Source organism: Podarcis raffonei, chromosome 2 (assembly GCF_027172205.1).
Source record: "Podarcis raffonei isolate rPodRaf1 chromosome 2, rPodRaf1.pri, whole genome shotgun sequence".
NCBI lineage: Eukaryota > Metazoa > Chordata > Lepidosauria > Squamata > Lacertidae > Podarcis > Podarcis raffonei.
The window spans coordinates 74807131-74830298 of NC_070603.1; the positions used below are offsets into that span (position 1 = coordinate 74807131).

The window sequence follows — 23168 nt, forward strand, 5'->3', positions numbered from 1 at the left end:
GAGGGTGAATAATACAGATTCCCAGCATCCTTAGGCCCACTGTCTCATATAAGCCACTTTTTAATTTTTTTATTCTTATGATGGTCTGTGGTGCTGGATCAAAAGTGTCATAACTGCTTACCATCTGAAAGTCGATACAGAGCAAAAGCCTTTCACCAAAAACTTGTAGACAACCCAGCAGGTTGGTTTGGGAAGGAAGGAACTTTTTGTTCATCTGGGATCCGGGGTAAGAATGTTCTAGACTAGAGCCTTTACTCTCTTCCTACCCTTCTGCTCCCATCAGGGGTTACATAACTGTAGTCTAGATTGTAAAATCATTTCCTGGCATACTGGAGAAATGAGGAGATGGTCTTCTGAGCTCTTCTGAAAGTCTTACTGACTCAAAAGGTTCCTCTTGTTCTGGCAGTTTTCTCTGTTGCTGTCTCTCCAAGTCCCAGCTGTTAACATCATGGGCTTGCCTCTCAGTTTCCTGAAACTATGACTGATTAAACTTATCAGAAGAAGACAGGAAAGATGAATAGTGCTCAGGCCTCTGTTAATAATTGTCTGAGTAACCAAATCTGAAATAAGTACAATTCCTTATTGTAAAAACACACCAGAGCCAAAATGATTTCAATAATAAACAAATTAAAGGGCTATCAGTATTGAGAAATATACAGATTTAACATGTTCACACTGAGAGCATAACTACATGTGGTGTTGATTGTCTTGCTTGCAGTCATGCTGCCATGATCTAATTATTTACTTAGAGGTGCACTCCTGGTTTATTAATTGAACCTGGGGTGTATGGGAAAGGAAAAAATAATCGCTTCGCCCTTCAATGTCAAAGAAAATGGCCCAATGGGGGCTTTTGGCCAGTGTGTGTGTTGTTGCTGCTACTGCTGTTGAGATTGCAGTGGGGAGGGAAGAATTAAACTTCTCCTTTCTGAACATGGGGACTCTAATTTTAAAAAAACAAAGCAGGGTCAATGTAATTGCAAGTGACCAGCTGGAGTCATGTGAAGTTAAGGCCCTAATTTTCGCTGAATAATGTCAGCATCCATTTTTCTTATGGTTAGATAGAAAACATCATCCTGGTCACTCTATGCTAGCATCCCATGCTCGTCCTAAGATGTTTTCTGATGCATCTGTCCAGGCTCTCTTCATTCCTTCCACATGAGCACTCCCTCATCACCTCTGAATTTCAGACTACCCACTCAGAGAGCTGTGGTTCTTTTAAGCTTTCTTGATGCCTTATTTGTCATTTGTGCTCTTCTCTCCCCAGCATGTGTTCAGCTTGGATCCTTCCAGTGTAGAAAGTGGCCGTGGCAGATGTCCTCATGAGCCCAACAGGGCATTTGCAAGTGCTTTCATTGGTAGGTGCGAAACTAGATCAGTGTGAGTTTTGTACCCTAGCAGCAGGGTTGAATGTCCTTATTTTTATGTTTATATATTGCCTTTCTGCCAAGGCATTCAAGGCAGTTTACAGTTTAAAACACTAAACAAAGTTACAAAATATTAAAAAGCAGATTTGCCTTCAGCGTTTGGTGCTTTCCCCGGAAGCTAGTAGTGCGAGCTCCTTGCCTGGTCTTTGCCTCTTCTGTTCTTTCCCTCAGAGAACATGGGTCTAAGTCGGCCCAGGGAAGTTGGTGGAGGGGTGGCCCAACCATTCTCTCAGGCTCTTTTGTGGCCACCTCAAGAGCTGAGGACATGGTCTTTAACCACTATTTTGGGATGGGGAAGCCTCTTTGATCATGTGATTTTACTGCTTGTCAGCTTCTGACAGAAAAAAAAGGCTACAAGCAAGCTACTGTACCTTCATAAACCCACACTGCAGCCAGCTGCTCTCTGAAGTGAAAACTGGAGGTAGCTCAGGTTGTCCAAACCAGTTTTAAAAGTGGCCAATAAATTGCACCTACAACCTAAAGTTAATATGAAATTCAGTAGTGAATTCTTTATAGGAAAGCCTTTATAGGACCCCCTCCCCAAAGATAGGTTTGGGGGGTTGAATGTTCATTGGAGGCATCCATACTTCTCCTCAGTTCAGTGTATGGTTTGTAAATTATTATTATTTCAGTCTCTTACCTGCTTTCACCATAAAGTGCCAGGGTGGGGTACAGCAGCTGATATGTGGTCCCTTTCATAGGTGAGACTATGCCCCCCCCCCGCCCCATAAAAAGTGTGCCTGCTTCTCAACTATATTTCATGTGATGAACTTGCAGTATACCCCAATCATGTGTGTTACATACTAACATTTCAACTAGGAAACTTAGCATGTGAAAGGAGGGTAATCTGTCAGTGACCGTACAGTGGTGCCTCGCAAGACGAAAAGAATCCGTTCCGCGATTCTCTTCGTCTAGCGGTTTTTTCGTCTTGCGAAGCAACCCTATTAGCGGCTAAGCGGATTAGCGCTATTAGCGGTTTAGCGGCTTAGCGGCTATTAAAGGATTAGCGGCTAAGCTGCTGAAAGGCTATTAGCGGCTTAGAAAAAGGGGGGGGAGCGGGAAAAAAATCGCAAGACTAGCAAGACGTTTCGTCTTGCGAAGCAAGCCCATAGGGAAAATCGTCTTGCAAAGCAACTCAGAAACGGAAAACCCTTTCGTCTAGCAGGTTTTCCGTCTTGCGAGGCATTCGTCTTGCGGAGCACCACTGTACTTGCATGCTTGTGTAAGGCATTTTCTGAACTCTTTCAAGATCTCTGTGCTGATGTGTATATAACTCAAAGCTGTGGTCTATTAAATTATGGTTTATTAAACCATAGTTTGGTGTTATGTTTGTACTTTCACTAATGGCTTCACTATTGTTTGTTTATTGCCAGCGAACAATGATCTGAAGTCTGTTGTTTAACTATGGCTTGGCGTTATGTGTGAACTCAGCATCCTTCCATACCATACCATAGTTTGTTTGGACACCTCAGATGCTCACCGAGAAAAAGGACACAAGGCACAAGTAGCTGGAAAACTGACCAAATTTTGAATAAACAAGCCATGGTTCTTTTGTCTGTCTGGGGAACAGCTCGTGGTTAACTCATGACTTTTTCAACCATGGCTTAGTGTTATAATGTGTGAATCAGGCCAAAATCTCCTCTTTTTGGTGTAGTTGTATAAAACAGGTTTGTGTGACTTTTCAGCCAAGCAATTCCTGTGCTGTGAAGATTGGTATAAGGGACTGGCCAAGATTATGACTTTTGAAAGAACCAGTGCCCAAATCAACACTCACCATTAATTCATTAGGAGATTTTAGGCAAGGCTAGCCTCTCTCTGCCTCCCATCTACAAATACTGATGTACTTTATATGATGGTTATAATATAGGATGATAATAACCATCATGTATTGGGAAGCTTTTTGAATATTCTAGTGTGCTTTATAATGCTACGTATTGTTTTTCTTGTTAGTGCATAACTGTTATGCAAGGATTGATTGTTTCTGTGGGGCTTCTTTCCCAGGTGGAGACTTGTATACAGGACTAACAGCAGATTTCTTGGGCAGGGACTCTGTGATCTTCCGAACTATGGGACACCGCTCCCCTCTGCGCACTGAGATGGACCAGCGGCTGCTTAATGGTAGGAGAACAGGATGAGAGGTGGAGTGGAGGCCAAAGGCTACAATAAATTTGTACTTAGAAAATAAGGACGGGGAGTTGCCTGTATAACTAAGCCTCTTTGGAATATATGCCCATTAATAAGAGAACACCTTGTGTGTTGCTTCTTTTGGTAACTACTTGTTAATAAAGTGAACTTATTAGTATTTAATTAGGAATGTTTTATATGGTTTTATGTAAAATGTAAACTGCTCACAGGTTTTTCCTATTGAGTTGTACACAGTATAAATCTCGTTAAGTACAACTAAACAAACTATGCCAAGAGGAAGCCTGAAAAGGTTTAAAAATATGCTTCAAGCGGTTTCTGGCGATTTCTTTCTAACGTGCCCGTACAATATTTTTCTTACAGCCCCCAAGTTTGTTGCTGCTTATCTGATCCCAGACAATGATGACCGAGAAAATGACAAAGTCTACTTTTTCTTCACTGAGAAAGCAGCAGAGTCGGACAGCAAAGGCCGGGCCATCTTCAGCCGTGTGGGGAGGGTGTGTGTGGTGAGTTCCTGGGGTCTATTTTGTCTGTAGAGTGTGAGGAACATTGCACGAGGAACTGAATGTATGGAGACCAACAGCTTGGTGCATTACTGACTCCAAAGCTATATTATTGGACATATGTGCTTACATATGTGTGTGCCTGCATGTGAGTTCCTCCCACCATTGTCACTTGAAATGTACTGCATGTCACAGGACAAGGCTAGTCTACTGTGCATCCTAGGTGGACTAGCCTGGAGCAGCCCTCATAGTGTACAATCAAAATAAAGGGTGACCATACACTGGTAACACCAGAGAAGCTCCCTGATTCTTTTGCAACAACATAAGGCTGCATTTGACTTTGGCTCAACTCTCTGGTTCAGAATCTCAGGTTTTTCTATGTCCCAGTGGCTTGATTGTGGCTAAATTCCGTTACCCATCCCTTGTGGCCCTTCGATTTCAGAACCAGCACACTCCCTGGAAATAACAGCCTATTACTGTACTAGCCATAGGCTGCTAATGCAAAGCCAGCGGAAGGGGTTGCATAAGCCTTGGATGGGCTTAAATACAAAGAGAGAGAGAGACAGATCTTCTTGGACAAATTTTGGTACCTAAAATGAGGGCTTTCAGGGGACCCAACACCTTCCCTGATTCATGCACACCTCGGCAATATTATTTATTCTTTCAGCTTCAGCTGACTGTAGGTTCATCACCATTTTTTGTATGATAATCATGATGTCAGATCAACTAGTCAGATTTGGTGACATGACAATGTCCCTAGTACTAGAAGGGCCACTCTGAACTAAGAAGGACACTGAAGTGCAGCCATTTGGGGCGGCAAGGTGCTCATAATGGATTGGAGCCCACTGCCTTCTATGTGCAGAATCTCCCTGCAGTAAAAATAATAATAATAGCCCCCTGCCTGCAAAGCTCTGGGCTCAAATATTACAAGTTTGCAAATCTACTAACCAGGGCTGAGCCCATTTGGGCTGAGCCCCGGAATCAGATCTGCTTCCGTACTGCCTTTGGCTCCTGATCAACAGCTACGGTATAGGAAGTCTGTTTGGCACGCACAGCATTTTTAAGCACTTCAGTCAAGACAGTGCCTGGCTTGAGAGGGCTGCATAAATCTCTTGTGACTGCAAATGTTTCTTTTGAAGCCAAGGTTAGGAACATGGAATTTTTTCTTTTTGGCAATTCTGTATAATGTGGGGGGGGGGATGGAAGCATGGTGGGGGGATTCCTTCAAAGCCTTTGAATTCTTCAGCCTTTCATCCACATGGAAACTCCCCCATTTTCTGTACATGTCACTTCCAATTCCAACCTTCCTTTTTTCCTAGATCTTTTGCACCACAGCTGCTTTGTGCTCACTTGCTTTTCTTCCAAAGGATTCCATCAAAGGGTCTGATGGACCATCCTGTGTGTATCTTAATTTAGCTGAAGACTTGCACTGCAAGGAAATGGACTAAGAGCAGAAATAATTTCTCTGTGCCCATTGCCATCTGTTTTAGAGAAGAGTTGTTTCATTCATTTCTTGGAGATTTCCATAAAGGCACTTTCTCGTAGGGTAAAGCAGAGATTTCTGCTGAGCATGTGTCAGAACAGAGAGCCTGTGCACTTTCCTGAAGGTATCTTTCTCTCTCTGCCCTCATTTTTAAAGGCTTGAAGTTAAATAATTTATACTTGAGAGCCATTATGGAGCTGAGGTCTTAAAGACTGAGTTATGCTGCTTTGAAAATCTTCAGCTGATTTGTATTTATTTATCCCTGCTGCTTAATTTTGTGCTGTGTTTATATATTATTATGGTTTGGAGGGATTGTATTTTAGTTCTTCTATTGTAAAGCTGCCCAGAGAACTCTGGCTATGGAGCGGCGTATAAATGTCATTAATAGGAAATAAATAATCGCTTTGAAACTGTTTTAATTGTCATATCCTGCCCAAATGGGTATAGAGACATTTTTGTTGGTTGGGCTGAAACTGGAGTGCTTAACACTAAGTATCCTTTTGAATTATGCTAACTTTATTTAACTTAATGTTTTCAGAAAGGACAGAGGCTTGAAGGAGCTCTTTATTTCATTTCATTTTGTCTTAACATTTCAACCTGTAAAATTGACTTAAGTTCTGTAGTAGCTCCTTGCTAAAGCAGCCTTGGTTTTTAAGGTGCTAAACTAGAATCAGCAGCAGATTTCTTTCCAGGGCTGAACTACGCAAGATGTTAAAGATGTGGTTTAATAGCATGTTTTGTTTCATTTTGTTGTCAAGCAACAACCTTGCAAATAACATTAGGCTCCTGTTAGTATTGCTTAGGGCTTTTCATGAGGTCTTTATTATGTACCACATTTTAAGGCCGGTGTTGTTATCCCAGTAATGAAAATTGAGGGTGGGGCAGAAGAAACAGAAAGACTGAAAAAGAAAAAGACTCAAGGACACCTATTGAGATCATGCCTGGAGGGAGAGTTGTACTGGAAATTTCCCAGTTCAGAATATAAGCAGAACCCATGCAGAGGTGAACTGGTTCCCAGTGTGTTTGGAGATAATCTATTTGCAAAGGGATTTACACACACACACACACACACACACACACACACACACACCCTTTCTGGGGAAAAAACCCTGCTTGGGACTGTTTCTCTTGCAGCTCACTTAAGGGGCTGTTCTTTGTTTGTTTGTTTGTTTTGGTCCTCCTGAGGTTGTTTTTGGCCTTTTTATTGTGTGGACTTCCAAGTTCACAGCAGGGATGGGAAGACTTTAGGCTTGCAGGGTGAAAACATAAGAAGAGCCCTGCTGAGTCAGGCCAATGGCCCATTAGTCCAGCATCCAGTGGCCAACCAGATGCCTGTGGGAAAACCACAAGCAGGACCTGGGCACAAGAGCACTCTGTCCTCCTATGGCTTCGATCAACTGGTATTCAAGAGCACTACTGCCTCCATGCCTCGTCTTTGTCTTTTACTAGAACCCTTGAGATCCACCAAATAGAGGCAGGGGGAAATTAAAGAATTCTGATGCCTTGCATTGCTCCCCAAACCCCTGATGAAATAATGAGATGCACATTTATCAGATATCGCTAGAGAAGCTAGCTCCAGAGGCATGATGCTGCAACCAAGAAGGCCCTGCTTCATTCCGCGTAGGCTTGTCTAAACAGGAATGTTTTTAGCAGGTGCCAAAACCAGAGTGAACCTCCCATGGCAGTAGAATTAGGAGCAGAATGTGTCTCTCTGAGTCATGGCAGAAAGGGGGAAAGTTGTTTTATGAGATAAGATGAGAAAAAGAACCCTGTTGCACCAGACCAAAGACTTACGGGAAGCCACAGGCAGGAGATGAGCGCAGTAGCCTTTTCCCACTCGTTATCCCCAGCAACTCCTATTTAGAGGCAGAATAGCCAACATGACAAGTAGCCTATTTTATCCTTATTCTCCACGACCCAGATAATTGGTAATTGACCATTGACCCAGGCTGTTTACTCAAGGCTGTTTCACATTCTGCTATACTGAATGTGAACAACTTGAAAATGTTTTCTTTTTTAAATCTGAGGGAAAATATAAAGTGAAAGATAGACTTTCCAATTTCATTTGTGTTACGGAGAACTGTTCTTAATTGGATCTATTTTGGCAGTGGGGGTGGAGATAAAAGAGGGGAAAGCTGGTTTGCAGGAAAGAACTGGGGAATAAACAGGTAATCACGGAGGGGGAAATCCATAGGAAGTGGGGATGTTATGGATGCATCTTGCTTGTTGAGAGAGGCCCCCTGTCCCTGATCGTGCATTGGATATGCATCATAACAGCATCATACCCTAGGAATGTTGATGAGAACTACACCATATGGAACAGAGAAGATCTACCCCCTGCTTTGCTTGCCTTCTCTCAGAGTGCCATTTGGTTGGGATTGCTCCAGTACTTTTGGATGAGGACTCCATCAATGTGCTCATTTGCTCTTACCCCTCCTTTTGTCTTGTGGGATTCCACAGCTGCTGCATTCACTGTTGGGAGGACACTGCCAGATTAACATCTAGATGAATCGACTGCACTGTGCCACATCATCAGGCCTCATGGCTATTGATTCTCCATTGCAATACTGATGGGTAAAAACATTATTGTTAGCCACCTAGACCTGACCTCCGCATGGATATGTTAGCCAGATGTCACATTCCAAAAGGTTACAATTATTTCAATTGCAGTTATTTCAACCTTGAACCTTTGGCTTCTGGGGAGCCTTAGAGTTATCCTGTCAGGGACTGGTTGGATGCGGAGGAATGGTGGGAGGGACCAGTTGGGGTCTTTCAGTCTTGGCAACTGATCCATGAGGAATATCTACTAGGGATGAATTGCTGTGCTCATTAGGCCGGACACTCTGCCAAGTCTGTGCAGATTGTGTTCTTCCTACTAAAGAGTTAACTCCAACTTGAATGGTGTGATTTACTGCCGGCTCACTCCTGACACACCCTAATGGAATGAAGGGCCTAAGAGCTGGATTCAGTTCCTGCTTCTGCCACTGAAAAGTAAACTCTCTTCTGCTGCAAAGACATAGGGGAGAAAAAAATAATCAGCTGGAAATTATCGTGGAGGCACCAGCCTGTAATAACTCAAATTCTTTGGAACTAGTACGGAACAGTACGCTGAGGATAGAGAGGGGAGCTGGCAGCTTTCCACCCAAACAGAAAAGTTCTGTTGGCTGTGAATTCCTTGCTCTCCTCCTAATCCTAGAAATAAACATTTAAGACACAGCGATGAAGCAGTTATTTATTGGATTAATCAATCCCTACACAGAGAGGGATTCTTTGTTTGTTTGAGACGCAGAAACGTGGATATAGTCTGACTTCCAGAGCTGGCGGATTGCCATATGAGTCAAAGGAGATGCACTACTTTGTTGTCTTATCTTCTTTGGTGTCTGTTGCAGTCACAAAATACGCACAATGAAAACTACTTAAGCTGCACCACCGGTTGGATCTCTCAAGAGCATTAACACTTTGTGCCCATGGGATTCAGGGCTCAATTAGCAGCTGTGTTTAGCTTGCAGGGCTTTGGGTAAGGAAAATGAATGTCTTTCTGAGAAATTTTTCTTATAATCCTAAGATTAGCGAGTTCTGGCCCAACTGCACTAACCGCTGCTTAGTTTCCAGGCTCAACCTTTTAAGCTCTATACGGCTCAGAACCCCAGTCCCTAAAGGACTGCCTCTTCCCATATGTACCTGCCTGGAGACCACAATTCCAAAATCAGTGGGGAGGGTAGGTAGTGATCCGAGAATGGGCCTTTCCTGTCATTTGGAACACCCCCCCCCCCAGGAGGCACACCTGGCTCTGACTTTGCTATCATTTCAGCACCAGATTAAAAAGTTTTCATTCTCTTGGGCATGTGGGCAGCTTTAATAATATGATTCTTACAGTTATTGAATCAAGCTTTAGTGTGTGCGTTTTTACAATTGTTGCATTGTGCATTGTTTTTAATATGTTTGCATTGGTGGGTGTCAGGGGACTGACATCGGAGCCAGAGGTGGAGGCAAGGCTCCCAAGCGATGCTGGAGAAGGGCCCAGCAGGGAGAGAGGGAGCTCATCGGCTGGGGAAGGAAATCAGCGTAACACCAGGGATAAAGGGGGACAGATGGGGGAATCGGTGAGGGGGCTCCAGGACTTCTCGCCGGAGACCAGCGAGGAGAGCACGGGTCCTCCGCTACTCACACCCACCCTGCGCAGAAGACTTCCGCACAGGGAAAGTAGGCGTAGACTTGGCGTCAAAGAACTTCTTTGCTGGAAGAAGTTCAAGAAACGCCCACTGACGGATTCTGCTAGCGACTGAAACAGCCACGAAGTGAAGGGCTGTCCAGCCAGAAAAAGGTTTAACCAGGCAACCTAGCCAGGAGTGGCAGCAACTTATGCACGAGCAACCCCATATAACCATTACAGTGGGGTTCCCAGAATGAGTCCCAGCAGCAGCCGCCCTATGTAAGGTGTTCTACGTGAAATGGGGCTTTCTCCCCTTCTGTGCCCCTTGCACCCCCAGAATTGGCTTGGGAGAACCCCCAGAACTGGGGGAGGGGGAGAGGCGAAGTTGAATTGCAATTTTGGTGCTCTTTCCAAGACTGCAAAGAAAGGATTGCAAGTGGAGATAAAAAGATTGCTCAAGCAGCAGGGCATATTGAAGGGAATGCAATAAGACACTGCATACTAAAATAGTTCTTCTGTGTGAAAAGTATAGGAGTTGGAATGGCAGCAGATAACTGTGAAATAAAGGAGCACCAAAAATAGATGGGAACGCAGTATCCTTCAGCATGAGAGTCAAGAGTGTAAAAGCCAAAAAAAGCTTCTTTTGGTATGTGTCTGAAATTGTAGTTGCAGGAGGTAGGGCTACAGAAATGTTTATTGATGGTTACATGGACTGAACTGGACATTTCTGCAACATGGTTAAAGCGCTGCTACCAAAAGCTGATGATGTGAAGCTGCAGTCACAGAATTTATTCCAGGCGTCTTAGAATGCAACCTGAGGTGCAGTTCCTAAAATCAGCCTCATCAACAAGTGCAATGCAAATCCTAGCAGTCCCCTTCAGAAAGAAAAGAGAGAGAGGAATTTTCCATTCAATTCTCTGCTTGTGTGGTACCCACATTCTTGGGGTGCAGGGAAAGATATAAAACATATGTCTTGGGATAATGAACAAAAAACTGTTCAGCTTCCAGACATAAATGTTTCAGAAACAAAAGCTGAAAATTAAAATGCAAAAAGGCCTCATGCACTTTAAAAAAGAAAGAAAAGAAAACATGGCTGATGAACCATGTGACTGAATATTAGAAATGTGTGCTAGAATAAAAGTTCAGATTTCGTTCAAAAAGCTAATAACACAGGACTGCCTGTGTGTATCTTTAAAGATGGAATTTCACAACTGGGGATTTACTACTGAAACAGTCCTCCTTTCTGCTGTGTACTTGCAGAGCCCATCTCAGCAGGCTCATGCTATATGAAACAGGGCTTCTCCCAAACTTAGTGCACGCAAAAAGCTACAATATTGAATAAAAAAATAACTGCTGATCACTGTATGTTTTGCAATAAGGGAACTGAAGTGTAGGTTTGACTTTCCCTGGCTTAGAAGCAGTATTTTTGTTTGCTAGTCCTAGTCCTCTTACCCATGCAAGAGAGGTTTCTTAGCACATCCTAAAATATGCACCAGAATTCTCTGCAGTGCACAATTTCATGGTCTGCATGGCCTCCGCAGGCAGTAGCTGCTGCAGGGAAGTCAATGCTGAGTGATGAGGTGCTGTAGGACAGAGCTGGGTGTCCCATGTAGTCTGCTCTGTGTCCTCTAAGCTAGCCTGCCTGTTTCCCCATCACCCATGTTGAAGTCCAGTTTGTTTCTGTTTGTGGAAAGTAGGGGCAGAATCTGGTTCTTTGCTTCAGGGAGCAAAATGTCTTGGACCAGTCCTGTCTCTTGGAAGCCAAGGCTGTGTACCTGTTTACTCTGTGTTCAGTGTGCTCTCACTGCTGGTTTGGGAAGCGGTTTACACACAACGTTAGCCATGATCCATATCCGTTCTGTATCTGTCCTGCCATTTCTTATGGAATACTATATTTTGATGTGTTTTTGCCCAAACCACCTTTGATCTGAATTGAGAGAAAGAATGGCCAGCTGTATTTTGAGCTAATGTATGTGTGGGCCCAGGCCAGGTCTGTATGAAAAAATGGTTTCCCTTGTGTTAGAATGCTTGAAAATGACAGATCTACGGAGCAGAAATGAGAGCAATCTGAATAGAAGCCAATATCTGTCCTTCTCATGGTTCTGAGTTTTTAGTTTTGCTTTTGATGCCTCTGGAAGGATTCCTAAAGCACAGCTTAAGCATGTCTTGTTTGTTTATTTGTAAAGAGACCTCATATCAGAAGCATCAGCAGCCTCCACTTCTGAGGATTCTTGTTTACTTCTCCTTTCAGAATGATGCTGGAGGACAGCGAGTGCTAGTCCATAAGTGGAGCACCTTCAACAAGGCCCGACTGGTGTGCTCTGTCCCAGGACCAGATGGCATTGATACATACTTTGATGAACTGGGTAAGAGAAACGAGCTCAGGATTGGTTGCCTTTCATAGGATTAGCTCCTCAGTTTGTCAGCTTGAAGCCATGCCTTGAAAAGTGGGGTTTAATTTGGCAATATGAGGAGAATGGGGGGGTCCATCTCAGTGAACAGTCAGAGGGCACCTCATGGCTACAGCAGTGCTCAAGCTAAGGAAATATGAAAGTGAGCAATGCTTTGGATGGGAGACCACCAGAAGCCCAATCTCCCAAGACATGGGCCACGTTGTCTGGAGCTAATGAGAGTTGGAGTCTAACAACGTCTGGAGAGCCACAGGTTTCCCACCCTTTGAATAGGCGATGAAGGTAACATACTTTTGCGTTAGGAAATTACTAAGATCAGGACTGGCTCAAGACGTTTTGTTGCCTGAGGCAGGGCAGCAACTGGCACCCTCCCCAACCCCGTCAAGGTGGAAAGTACCTAAAGCTTGCCAGGCTTGCCAAAATATTCCACAAGCACTTTTCCTTCACCCCAGCACTAACAATATAACAACAAAATGAACAGTAAACGCTTTGCTGCCTTTTTGTAATGCCCCAAATCTGCTGCCCGAGCTGCCTGCCTCATTTTGCCTAGTGGTAGGGCCGGCCCTATCAATTGTATGTTGGGGACTACAAGTGTGTTACAGCCTGTGAGTGCCTTCTGGATGGGCCACCAGATTACAGGAGTTGAGTGTTGAAAGCAGTGTGTGATGAAGTGGATGTCAAGGTCACACAGTTCACCATCACAGTGGTAGTGCCAAATCACACATACACACACCAATCTTTTCAGCTGTCTCTTTGGTACCAGCATCCATCAGCCCCCAGCTACTTGCATACCCTAAGCACTGGTGGAGGAAAAGGAGTGCGGGGAAAGCGCACTGCCCCTGGCAGCGCAATCCCAGCGCGGTGCCATCACAGCTGCCCCCCTACCCCCCCACGCTGGGTGCCCTGCCCCTGTGGGCGGTGCGCCGGGCCCCCAGGACACACACCAGCCCCACCCCCACCTGCTCTCCGCCCCCTGGTGCCAGAGCATGAAGCTCCGCCACTGACCCTAAGCAATCCAATTGACTAAAACAGGACTTTAGTTTCTTGGAATGTGTATGTTGGTAGGCCAGTGATCAAAGTTAGTTGCATGGGAGAGCCCTTTAAACGCTGTGAATCAAACATCTCTTAAACAGAGGATGTCTTTCTCCTGAGGACCAAAGATGGGAAGAGCCCTGAGATCTATGCACTCTTTAGCACCATCAGGTGAGATTATTTTGCTTTCATTGTTTGTTTGTTTTGCTTCTGAGGGGAACCTTGAGATGTCTAGCACTATATACCTTGACCGAACAACTCTCATCCATACAAATCTTCTCTGAGGGCCTCTCCAGATTGGTGTTATTTCTGTGAGCCTTTTCTCCAACATGTCGTTGATGCAATAATAGTGCATTAGTAGTGGATTTATGACAGACTGTGTACATATCATTCCTCTTTGTTAGTTGTTCTCTGATGCTTTGCCAGTGTTCTTTGCATTATTGCCATCTGGAGGGGCACTCTTGGGGGACAAAAAAAGAAAATGCCAGAACTTTTGTGGTAAGAAAAGTTACAGGATTTTACCAGGAATTTACGGGACATGCACTGATCAGAAATGAAGCAGGTGCACACAGTGTGGAAACCTGGATTGTGTATAACTTCCCCTATATCATCAGTAGCACAAATCGTCTTGTGTTTCTCTAGTGAAGGACTAGTTATAGCTTGCCAGTTTTTCAGTACTTATACTGTTAATTTGAAGAATGGAGGCCATGCTATCTGATATGGAATTCCTAATATCTGATAATATACAATCCTCTTGGATGATTTTGAAGCATTTACAACTGGAAATGTAAGGCTGTATTTTACCTCACTCCCTAATATATCTAAGCACTGAATACACACAATACTAAGTATTAAGACAGTGTTTGGAAAAAATGTTCTTTCCCCAAATAGGTTCTAACTATGGGTAAACCTTTCTCATTGCAGCAATGTCTTCCAAGGCTTTGCCATCTGCGTATATCGTATGGCAGACATCTGGGAGGTTTTTAATGGACCATTTGCTCATAAAGATGGCCCAGACCATCAGTGGGCAGCTTATGAGGGCAAGGTGCCTTACCCGAGGCCAGGAGTTGTAAGTAATTCATACCTGAACTATGAAAACAATCTTAAACACTTGTTTAGAAAAAGAACTTCCTAACCATAGTTTTTTTTACTTAATAATTAATGCTGATTTCGGATATTATCTGGCAGTGCCTTTAAGACCCTGGCTGTTTGTGTCTAGCAGTATTTTATGGAGCAGGAGATGTTAGGGTGAACTGGCAACTCCATGCAAAACAAACAAATGGCCTTTCAGGAAAAGTCCCCTGTTGACATGCGTGAAATATGGCATTTGGTTGGTTTTTTTTAAAAAAAAACCCAAAAACTATCAACTTCTTTTTGTGGAACAGTGTTAAGGCATTAATCCAAGTTGAAAAGTTGCAAGTGGGTGACGTTCTGATTGGGAAGCAGACATTTCTGAGGGGTAGCACAAATTCTTTGTCGCAAGTGACTGAAGTGTCCTCTGCAACAGAGAGACATCACAGAAGATAAGCACATAGTCCAGGTAGAGCAAGTTCCGAGAGCAGCCAAGGGCCAGTATCCCAGTGGTTAGAGCATATGCTTTGTGTGCAGAAGGTCCCACGTTCAATCCCTGGCATCTCCAGTAGTGCTGGGAAATTCCCTTCTCTGAAACCCTGAAGATCTTCTGCCAGTCAGTGTAGCATTTCCTCCGCTTTATCCAGTCGGAACCATTGTGTCTTGTGTTAGATATATTTCTAGTACTTAAGACAGAAGCAAACAGTGGACTCTTCCTAACTGAGACCTGTGCTGATTTATAAATGAATTTCCCAGGGGCTTCTGTCTGGTATTCGATGCTTAACTAAATGAACTTTTAGGGATGGTATTCACTAAAGCAGTCAAAAACTCTGTAGAGAAGCTTTCTCAGCCTGAGGGCCGTGTTTCCTTCTTGGCAACCTTCTGAGGGCCACATGCCAGTGGTGAGTGGGACAAGAGTCAAACGTGGACAGAGCAGTGAGTGACCTTTATTCAGTAAGCTAGTTCCTACAACCCCCCACTCCAACTTCCATCCAGGCAAGCTAGAGTCATTTTCCGAGTTCAAAGACACAGTCCAGCCATGCAAAAACACTTGAGGCAAGTGAAATGTGTGGCTGAAGAGGAAGTGTGGCCTGGGCCAAGGGCCAGATAGAGGGGTATGTCCTGAGGTTCCCCACCCCTGCCCTAGTCAGAATCATTCCTATAAGTCAAGAATCATAGGAGACTTTTCATTGTGATCCTGCTCTGAGGTGAAGCAGCAGGAACAGAGCCCCATTTGGCTGAAATGCTGTTCTTTTCCCTACGTTCCAGTGCCCCAGCAAAACCACGAATCAGCCAAGCCGGCAGTACTCCTCCACCAAGGACTACCCCGACGAGGTCCTGCACTTTGCCCGTGCCCACCCACTGATGAGCAGATCCGTGTACCCTCTGCATCGCCGGCCTGTGCTGGTGAAGACCAACCTGCAGCACCGCCTGCGGCAGATAGTGGTGGACCGTGTAGAAGCTGAGGATGGGCAGTATGATGTCATGTTCATTGGCACAGGTGCAATTGCGTGGAGCGTTAGGGCTTGGTGATGTTGGGGGTGGGCATCTGTCAATGTGGAAATGAGTATTAGAGGCAATCTCTTGGAATTTTGCATGCTCTGAGGCTGAGCTTGGGTATGGAAAACCAGGTTTGGGGCCAACTAAGTATTTGTGATCCCTGGATCAAATTAAACCTTTTTGTATATGAACTGAAACCCCGGGGGCCTCAGCAGAGTTTCCCTTCTGTCTTACAGAATGACTCTTGAAGCTTGCCAGCTTCTCACTTTCCTCAGTTCCCACCCACATTTACTCTTTGTAGGTGATTGCTGTTTTGGAACTTGTGTTTAGCATTTATCCATTATTGTTCTGTCCTAGGCCACTGTATCAATAAGCATTCTTTCTGTATCCATGTTGTGATACACTCCATTTTTAGGTGAGATAAAGTACCTACTTGACTAGATGCAAGAAGTTGAAAAGTTCATTGAAAGACCAAGGCGGGGGAAGAAGAGGGCACAATACTTTTGAAGGGGCTCTCCTCTTTCATCTTGTCCCAGTGAGCCAATGAAGCTACCCCCCTCTCAGCTGAGAAACAATTTCTCTTAAACTAGCATAGGCTTCCCACAAAATAGCTCATAAACAAAAAGGATTCAAGGACAGGAGAAGTGAAGAAGACATCCATGATCACACATGCAGTCAGTGGTGTAAACTGGAGTCAAATCCCAGCTCTCTCTCTATTTCCAATAGCAGCTTTCTTTGTGTCTTCTATAAGTGTCTTCTCATTTTTTGACAGAATTACAAGCCTGGTAGATGAAGGGAACGCAGTGGATGTAGCCTACCTTGATTTCAGCAAGGCATTTGACAAGCTGCCCCATGATATTCTTGTAAAGAAGCTGGTAAAATGCGGTCTTGACTATGCTACCACTCAGTGGATTTGTAACTGGCTGGCTGACCGAACCCAAAGGGTGCTCATCAATGGTTCCTCTTCATCCTGGAGAAGAGTGACTAGTGGGGTGCCACAGGGTTCTGTCTTGGGCCCGGTCTTATTCAACATCTTTATCAACGACTTGGATGATGGACTCAAGGGCATCCTGATCAAATTTGCAGATGACACCAAACTGGGAGGGGTGGCTAACACCCCAGAGGACAGGATCACACTTCAAAAGGACCTTGACAGATTAGAGAACTGGGCCAAAACAAACAAGATGAATTTTAACAGGGAGAAATGTAAAGTATTGCACTTGGGCAAAAAAAATGAGAGGCACAAATACAAGATGGGTGACACCTGGCTTGAGAGCAGTACATGTGAAAAGGATCTAGGAGTCTTGGTTGACCACAAACTTGACATGAGCCAACAGTGTGACGCGGCAGCTAAAAAAGCCAATGCAATTCTGGGCTGCATCAATAGGAGTATAGCATCTAGATCAAGGGAAGTAATAGTGCCACTGTATTCTGCTCTGGTCAGACCTCACCTGGAGTACTGTGTCCAGTTCTGGGCACCACAGTTCAAGAAGGACACTGACAAACTGGAACGTGTCCAGAGGAGGGCAACCAAAATGGTCAAAGGCCTGGAAACGATGCCTTATGAGGAACGGCTAAGGGAGCTGGGCATGTTTAGCCTGGAGAAGAGGAGGTTAAGGGGTGATATGATAGCCATGTTCAAATATATAAAAGGATGTCACATAGAGGAGGGAGAAAGGTTGTTTTCTGCTGCTCCAGAGAAGCGGACACGGAGCAATGGATCCAAACTACAAGAAAGAAGATTCCACCTAAACATTAGGAAGAACTTCCTGACAGTAAGAGCTGTTCGACAGTGGAATTTGCTGCCAAGGAGTGAGGTGGAGTCTCCTTCTTTGGAGGTCTTTAAGCAGAGGCTTGACAACCATATGTCAGGAGTGCTCTGATGGTGTTTCCTGCTTGGCAGGGGGTTGGACTCGATGGCCCTTGTGGTCTCTTCCAACTTTATGATTCTAAGTGCTTTCTGTGGGAATAACATGGTCCCCAAGGACAAGCTGTCTTTCTTTGCAAGTTTCTGTCCATGGTAGAGATCAATGGTCAAAGAGGAGCAGGCTTTTGCCTCTGACAGAATGCCTGGTGGCCACAGAGGTAGTTGCCTTTGTTTCACGGTTCTCCTTTTGCTGCTTCCTAGATGCTGGCTCTGTACTGAAGGTAATAGCCCTTCAGAGAGGCAACTTTGCAGCAGCTGAAGAAGTCATTTTGGAGGAGCTTCAAGTATTTAAGGTGAGATAAAAAATATAAAAAAGGTAACGTGTACAACCTGATCCCGGAACAGATATGCCAATCATGACTGTATTACACAGACATGTAATTAGCTAAGTATTTTTCTTTGTTCACGTGTAGATTTGATGTATTCAGGGCTTTTTTTTAGTGGGAACTCATGGAAACTCAGTTTCAGCACCTCTCAGGTGGGCGCCATTGCCATTCTAAGAGAACAAGGGAGGTGTTCATGGTGAGTTCTGGCACCTCTTTTGCTAGAAAAATAGCACTGGATATACCTCTCTTGCGCATTCTTGCAGCATGGATGCATATTTGTGTACTAGCAGATATTACCTGTCTAATTTTGTGCTCATGTCACAGAAGAAGTATATTTGTTATAGCCCAGTTTCCATACAGACTGTCCTTTTTATCTTATGCCATATGTCATAGGACATGGCATTTCAATATTACTAAAGCTCTAATCCTGAACAATTTCTTTGTTTCTCTGTTTGTGCGTGTCCATATGCCTTTGTTTTTGTGTGAGAATAGCGGGGAGCTGAATGACCCTATATGTCTGTAGGAAATGCAGGACAGAAATGTGCAGTTGTGAGGTATTGGGGCAGGGATCAGTTCTGCGGCATGTTTTACCTGAGAGGCCGTTTCTTTTTCTCCCTTCAGGCACCAGTCCCTATTACTGAGATGGAAATATCTGTCAAGCGAGTGAGTAATGAATTACTTCTTTAAAGTACAGGTGTGGTGGTGGAGAAGCCACTGTGCAAGAATGCCTTAGAAATGCTGGCCAAGCCACTGGCTACTGCAGGCTCTGGTGGTGGCAATCCAGCACTTTTATCAAAATAAAACCCTTTCTATTAAAGACCAAAGACCCCTGCAGCAGCTTTATAATAAAGGTTTGTTTGTTTTGATCCCAGGAGATCCAATCACAGATTCCCCATCTGATGTCTGTTTTGACCCTCAGTTCACACCTAGGTGCAAGGTTCATTCACAGCCATACATTATGTGTGTAGGAGGCATCATGTATTGGCAGGTGAGGTGGGTGGGACACTTCTGGAGATGCTCATAGGGTTCTTATTAACAAGGCTGAACAGAAATAAGCATGTTTCACTACAAAGATGGACCTCGGTTTTAGACTCTGCTATACCAGGACAGCAACCCAAGGGTCAATGCAAAATAATTCCGCTCTGTTAAACACTTGGATCATTCATAAACTGCCAGGTCCTTATTATAGTACAATCCTGCCATGCAGAACCTCAGTCATGTACATTTTGCTTGCTGTTTGACCTTGTTCACCACCTGAACTTTTTTTTGGGGGGGGGGGTCCAAACAGATAAAATTCCTCTACTTCTGTAATGTTTGTTTAGATCTGTAAATAGACCCACCCCCTGGACTTTAATCTTCATCTATTATTTAGTTCCCAGGAAAGCTAGCAGAACTGGTGAGAGCTGTCCTACCCTTCACCATTTCCCATAAATCACACTGCATTAGAGTCCAAGCATGCAACACACGTGTCCCTCTTTACTCCTTGTAACCTGAAAGGCTGCCTTTCACTCCCTGTATACCTGACAGCGTACTTCTGTCGTGACCTGCAACATTCCTTGTATTGCTCTCTCACCTGGATATTGTATCTAGAACTGTCAGCCTGTTTTGCAATCCCCTGGTTGCTTTAGATTTCGTTCAGGCAAACCTTAACCTAATTATTCTCTAGTGTCCCAGTAGCAAATTTGAAAAGAGTAGCTTTTATGGAGAATTGTCTTCGGGCAATTGGCTCCAATTGCAGACCAAGTTTCTGTTTGCCAACCTGCAGTCCAAAATATCTGGAGGGTACCAGGTTGGCAAAGGCTATTCTACTGGGTGCAGGAGATGAGCTTCTTCTGGAGAGAAAGGAGTGCATCAAAGCTAAACTGCAAGGGTTTGCTCCCTTAGCTCTCATAGGAATGCTGTTGGAAATGTTGGTTGGAGAGTAAGGACTCCGCAGTTTAGTACTGCTCCAACTCACCTAGCCTCCTTTGTTTTGACAGCAAATGTTGTATGTAGGCTCCCGGGTGGGAGTTGCCCAAGTGAAACTGCATCAGTGTGAGACGTACGGGACAGCCTGTGCGGAGTGCTGCCTAGCACGGGACCCTTATTGTGCCTGGGATGGCCTCACCTGCACCAGGTACCAGGCATCAGGCAAGCGTCGTTTTCGTCGGCAGGACATCCGGAATGGGAACCCCATGCACCAGTGCCTGGATCAAAACTTGACAGGTGAGGAAGCATGCGAGGTAGTTACCCAGACCAGTAGCTGTGGGCTATGAAGAGAATGGGGCAGCTGTGTGCGCAATACACTCTGTTGCAATGCAAGCTCAGTAGGGTAGCCCAGTGGCAATGGGTTTGCTGTTGTGTTGCTCTCTTTTTTGCCACAACTTGCTCATTAGATCAGAGGCCATGAGAATCTCACAAAATTACCGTCTATTTATTTGGGAGGAGGTATACTTTCATTTCATTTATTTTGCATTTCTATCCCACATTTTTCTCCAGGGAGCTCAAGGTGGCATACATGGTTCTCCTTCTCCTCATTTAATCCCTGCAAAAACCATGGTAGGCTGAGAGCAAGTGATTGGCCCAAGGTCACCTAGTGAATTTCATGGCTGAGTGGGATTTAAGCCCTGGGGTCTCCCAGGTCTTAGTCCAAAACTCTAACCACTACAGCACACTGCCTCTCTTTCAGCCAATCTCCCAGTCCCCTACTTCAGGTAGCTTCACACACACCCCAATCTCCCATGACCTAGAATCTAATAATGTAGGCAGGTATTCTAAGCAAGCTGGTGGGGGTGGAGGCAAGCATTGTTTGAGTGTTACAAGAAAGCAGTACAGCCCAGGAATTCAGTTAAGAGAAGTGTAAAAAGGTGAGGCTGTGGGGGTGAGTAGGATAAACATTAAACATGTGCCAGGACAGAAAATTAAAACTCTAAATCAGATTGTTGAAGCTAACATAGATGATCACATGATGAATTACTATGGGCAAGATGCCATGTTTTATTTTTAAAACTGCAACTGTAGCAAAAAAATAAGAAGAAACCATGCCAGGTTGTGTTCTATGTTGTTTAATTTGGGTGATTCTTATTTGCAACTAAAAGCCAGAGGGGCCAATGAGGAAGAGTCCCTGTAGGTAGGGAATGCTGAAGACAGTCACTTCTAATAGGTGAGAAATCTGGTGGAGAGGGCTAATATTTTACTGCCAGACAGGAAAAAATGGTGCTGGTGTGGGACATGGCTGGCAGGGCATCCGGATATGATGTCTGCTATTCCAGACACTTTACGGGGAAGTTTTAAAACACCAGGCTTGCCAGTTTCAAGGATTCTTAATGAGGGCATTGTCATAAGCCATATCCACAGCCCTTGAAAACATGGGGTGGTGGTGAAAACGGCAACAGTTTGGGCAGCTAGCATTAGCTGAGGCTTCCATTATGTTATCACAGATGTACCTCAGAGGAGCCTTCATGCACATAGAAAAAAATTAATTCTTTTAGTGTCCCCAGGTGTACAGGTCAAGCTTTTGCTTGCATGTGACAGAGCTCTCTGTGCCAAAGAGCCACACAACAAGTCCCTGGCTCAGCAAGGGACCCAGCCCCCAACCCCTCTGCCCTGTTACGCAAGCCGTGGCCCTCTGCAAGGAGATGGGCTCTTTCTGCTCAGCTAGCAGTCTCTGATATGTGCACCCTCCTGTTTCCATAGTGGATGATTTCGACAGCACGGAGGAGAAGGTGGTCTATGGGACGGAACACAACAGCACCTTCTTGGAGTGCATCCCAAAGTCACCCCAGGCTGCGGTGCAATGGTTTGTACACCGGTCTCCAGAAGAGTTAAGAGATGAGGTGAGGCCAGTCCCGTTCTCCACTTTCTCAATACTTTTGCTTCCTTTTCAATAGGATTTAAGAAAAAATATATATCGCTAAATGCATTCAAATTCTAACCTTGTTCTTCCTGCTTTTTGGGGGGGGGGTGTTCACCACCACTGTGAATTCAACGGTTAAAACTTTTTTCTGCCATGAAAATGTGCTAATAAATATAAACAATTTAAACAAGTAAATACCTAAGCCCATTCTACCCATTACGCAGAAGTAGCTGGGAGACCGAGGTGGAAGAATTTTGCATAGGTACCACTTCAGGCTGCAGGTAGAGCATGTATCTCCCCGCCCCCCCCACTTAAATGCTTCCCCCACAAACGGTTCCTTATATGTGCAAACTAGTCCATCAGGTAGAGGGATATACAAAACTTCTGCCTGTGGTGTTTGCAGCCTGTGCGTGGTTTTTTGTTTTGTTTTTTTTTTTTAATGGGAGAAAGCATTCAAAGATATGCTCCCTCACTGCAGTCTGTAGTGGTGCAGTTCAGAACTCCACCCTCTCTCCAGCCATTCTGGGTAACGTGTAGAAAGGCTTTGTCTATGCCTAACTTGGATCTTGTCCACATTTGAGCTGGATCTCCCTTAGAAGCCACACATTCTCTATTTAGATTTGATCTCAGTTACACACACACAGGCTGGGAGGAGTGGAAGGGAAGTACACCTGTTTAGTTCCACAGAATACAGATGACCACAGATATTCATTTGGAGTGCCATCAATGAGGAGCTGGCTTGTGTCACATCCTGTATTAACATCCAGTTAATACAGACACCTCCTGCTCAGATATCAACAGATTCTTTAGGGCTTTTTCTTTATACTTCCATCTGGCCCCTGTCATCTCACGTGCTTTCCCCCATCTAGACCCTCGCCTCACTTCTTTAACCTTTCCTCATTTGGTTTCTTAGCCTTGCCTGCTGCATGGATCTCCGCTAGGAATTCTTGAATTAAACTGAAAATGGAGAAGCCCACGCTCCTACTGTGTGAGGTCTCGCCTCTCTCTTCCCAGAGTTAGCAGGCTAGTCTAATTCCCAGGAAGCTGGGTTGAGAAAGATGTGATAATAGTGTGAGGTTTCTGAAGGGGAACTCTCTGGAGCAAAAGGGGCAGTTGAAGGCTGGGCTGGCCAGTAAACACAGCTGGTAAGTTCCAGTCCAAGACTGGCAATTGCTAATAAGGACAGCTCTGGTGTCATAAAGAGAGCGAAGTGGTGTCAAGACTCTCTCCTACCTCCCTCCAAACCCCATAGCTTTGTTAAAGGACCACACAGAGCATTGGAATGCGTCGTTCCTGCTTGGTTCCTTGTTCTGTATGTAAGACAAATAAATACAAATCATTCCATCGTGGGGGGGGGGGGG

General features: G+C 44.6%; 1 protein-coding gene across 2 annotated transcripts in view; it reads left to right on the plus strand.

Annotated features, from left to right (window-relative positions):
- SEMA3G (semaphorin 3G) overlaps positions 1-23168 on the plus strand; it is an 85572-nt gene that overhangs the window by 49686 nt on the left and 12718 nt on the right. For both annotated transcript variants that reach the window (XM_053377512.1, XM_053377513.1), the window contains exons 5-15: positions 1265-1355; positions 3426-3542; positions 3930-4072; positions 11957-12071; positions 13250-13319; positions 14073-14217; positions 15489-15720; positions 17848-17939; positions 18594-18635; positions 19952-20177; positions 21648-21787. In XM_053377512.1, coding sequence (XP_053233487.1) covers positions 1265-1355; positions 3426-3542; positions 3930-4072; positions 11957-12071; positions 13250-13319; positions 14073-14217; positions 15489-15720; positions 17848-17939; positions 18594-18635; positions 19952-20177; positions 21648-21787 — 1413 coding nt within the window. The remainder of the gene's footprint in view (positions 1-1264; positions 1356-3425; positions 3543-3929; positions 4073-11956; positions 12072-13249; positions 13320-14072; positions 14218-15488; positions 15721-17847; positions 17940-18593; positions 18636-19951; positions 20178-21647; positions 21788-23168) is intronic.